Source organism: Tupaia chinensis, unplaced genomic scaffold (assembly GCF_000334495.1).
Source record: "Tupaia chinensis unplaced genomic scaffold, TupChi_1.0 Scaffold000222_1, whole genome shotgun sequence".
Lineage (NCBI taxonomy): Eukaryota > Metazoa > Chordata > Mammalia > Scandentia > Tupaiidae > Tupaia > Tupaia belangeri.
The window spans coordinates 93,281-96,182 of NW_006159697.1; the positions used below are offsets into that span (position 1 = coordinate 93,281).

General features: G+C 36.8%; 1 protein-coding gene across 1 annotated transcript in view; it reads left to right on the forward strand.

Annotated features, from left to right (window-relative positions):
- Positions 1–2,902, forward strand: part of LOC102494740 (lysine-specific demethylase 6A-like) — a gene marked incomplete at its 5' end in the record, with an annotated part of 148,416 nt that overhangs the window by 78,889 nt on the left and 66,625 nt on the right. The window contains 3 exon segments of the mRNA XM_027771538.1: positions 1,429–1,493; positions 1,569–1,643; positions 2,851–2,900. Of these exon segments, the coding sequence (XP_027627339.1) occupies positions 1,429–1,493; positions 1,569–1,643; positions 2,851–2,900 (190 nt within the window).

Consider the following 2,902-nt stretch of genomic DNA (forward strand, 5'->3'; position numbering starts at 1 on the left):
TATAGAACTGTTTCAAAAATTTAGCCTATGGGGACCAGCAGTTAGCTTAATAGCTGTGTCACTGAACTCTTATGTAGTTGACCACGGTTCGAGTCCTGGACCCAGTGACTTAAACTGACACCGGGCATGTGTGCGTGAGGAGAGGAAAATGGAGGAGAAGGGATTGCAGGGTGGCCATCCCCCCTGGGGTATGGTTTCTCACTTTCTCTCTTTTGGGGAAGCACACGTGCCCTATAGCAAAAACCACTCAAAAAAAAAAAAAATTAGCCTATGGAGAATATTTTTATTTTGAAACTAAAATTATACATTTACAAATAATCATCACACATCTTTGTGAGAGATTTAGTGTGGGTTTTTGTAAGGCTTGCATATAATTTATAATAAACCAAAGATACAGCCATGTTCATGGTCTTTAACATGGAGCATCATATCGTGTTGACCCAATAAATAATAGTTCTCATAGTTTTGTTTTATTTTGTATTTGAAATATATATTTATTTGTCAGCAAAATATATACTTGCTTATGTTAAACTACTTACTTATTTACATACATTTTATATGTGTTGCCCCCTTTTCTCTCAAACTCCCACTTAGCTTTATTAGAGTGATTCTCACAGCAAAGTTAAGGGAAACTAAAAATTAACATCAGAAACGAAAGATTTTAATTACTGTACCCTTAAATATACATCTGTATATATAGGCAAACACTCCTTTAAAAAATTAGGAATTAGGTCCAACTACGTATTTTCTTTCTTTCTTTCTTTCTTTTTTTTTTTTGGAGAGGTTTTTGCTGTAGGTTATGTGTGCTCTCCAGAAATACAGAGAGAGACAGAGAGACAGAAAGCAAGAAACCACACCCTAGGGGGATGGCCACGCCACAATCCCTTCTCATCTATCCTCCTCTTGGGATTTTGGGTACGCACACACATGCACCCAGCCTGAGTTTAAGCCACCTGGTCTGAGTCTCGAACTGCAGTCAACTACATGGGAGTCCAGCAACATAGCCATTACACTATCTGCTGGTCCCCCAACAACATATTTTTTCCCCTAATTGTTGGGTTTGTTTTTTATTTATTTATTCATTTTTTAGATTTTTGTCATAGAATGCATGTGCCTACTGGAAAGAGATAGAGAGGGGAAAAGTGAGAAATCACTCCTCCCCCCGCCTCAGTAGGAATGGCCACATCATAGTCCCTTCTCTTCCATTCTTTTCTTGGAATTTTTGGCACCCATATATGACTTTGACTTTTCTTAGGTCTTTATTTAAGGGGATCACTGAAGGTAATTTCTGTGAAATATTCTTATAGGGGAGTTAGTTTTCAGAACATATACAAAATTGCATGAAGTTGAATGTTTTATTCATCTGTCTTATAGAATTGATAGTCCATTTTAGCATACTAAGCTTGAATGCTTTTATACAACCTGTAGGAAGAAAATGAGAGAAGAATACAACATAAAGACTATTCGGATAATGAATCTACATCTTCAGATAAGTAAGTAGCTTTTAACTTTCATTCAGTTTTTGCATCTAAATGGCTTGGATTTAATGTTATCTCTTTTTTTTAAAGTTCTGGAAGGAGAAGGAAGGGACCATTTAAAACCATAAAATTTGGGACCAACATTGATCTTTCAGATAATAAAAAGTAAGTGTCTTGGTCTCATACTATTTTTATTAATAAGCAAATAGGATTGTAGGATTGGAAATTATTTGGTTTCCTATATTTTTTGTTTCCTAGACATGTTTAGAGAATTATTTTAACACTTATTTAATTTAATTTGACTATAGAGGGACAGAGCAAGATAGAGAAAGTGAGGCGGCAATTTGCCAGATCCAGGACTCAAAATCCAGGAATCGAACTACAGAAAGCCATGTGGCAGTCCAGTGTCCCTAAACATCATTTACCTGCTAATTCCCCCCACACACACACAGGCATTTTTTTTTTCTCTCTCTTTTTGTTTGCTGTAGATCATGTGCATTCACCAGTAGGGGGAGGCAGTGAGAACTCACCCCGCATTTCGATGGTCTTGTTGCATTTCCTTTCTCCATCTTCCTCTTGAAATTCTGAGCACACACCTGCTCACACACACACCAAAGTAATTCTCAAGCTCTCAAGCTTTGACATACAGGACTTGAACCATACAGTCAGTCATGTCATATAGGATGCAGCTAACTTAACTTCCATGCCACCTGCTGGCCCTGTTTGTTTTAATGATGTTGTCATATAGTGTTTCCTAAAAACCCTAGACTACTAAATTTTTTAGTTTAATTTTTCCTTTTTTACTGAAGAAAATTAAACTTTTGCAAATTAAAAAGTATAAAGCAAATATTTTATTTACTAGGTCGTTAGTAATTTTTATGGGCTAATTTAGGCCTTTTCACTTTTAATTTTGTTTTAGAACTTTTTTATCTTGGGGAAAAAAGTTGAATGTTCTAGTACTTCTGACCATAAAGACGTAAAATATTTTTAGGTTTTGGGGCCAGCAGTTGGCATAATGGCTATGTTGCTGGACTTCCACGTAGTCGACCATGGTTCGAGTCCTGGGCCTGGTGGCTTAAACTCACACGGGGCGCATGTGTATGCATGCCCAAGGTCCCAAGAGGAGAATGGAGGAGAAGGAATTGCAGTGTGGCCATCCTTCCTGGGGGTGATATCTCGCTTTCCATCTCTCTGTCAATCTCTGTCTTTCTGGCAAGTGCACATGCCCTGTAGCAAAAACCTCTCAAAAAAAAAAAAAATGTATAGATTTAATTTTTTTTCTAATCAGATCACAAAAACTTTGAAGACATATCGAATTTTTACTAATATTTTTTTAAGGGTTTCACTCTTGATCTTTTATTTTCTTTTGCAGGTGGAAGTTGCAGTTACATGAGCTGACTAAACTTCCTGCTTTTGTACGTGTC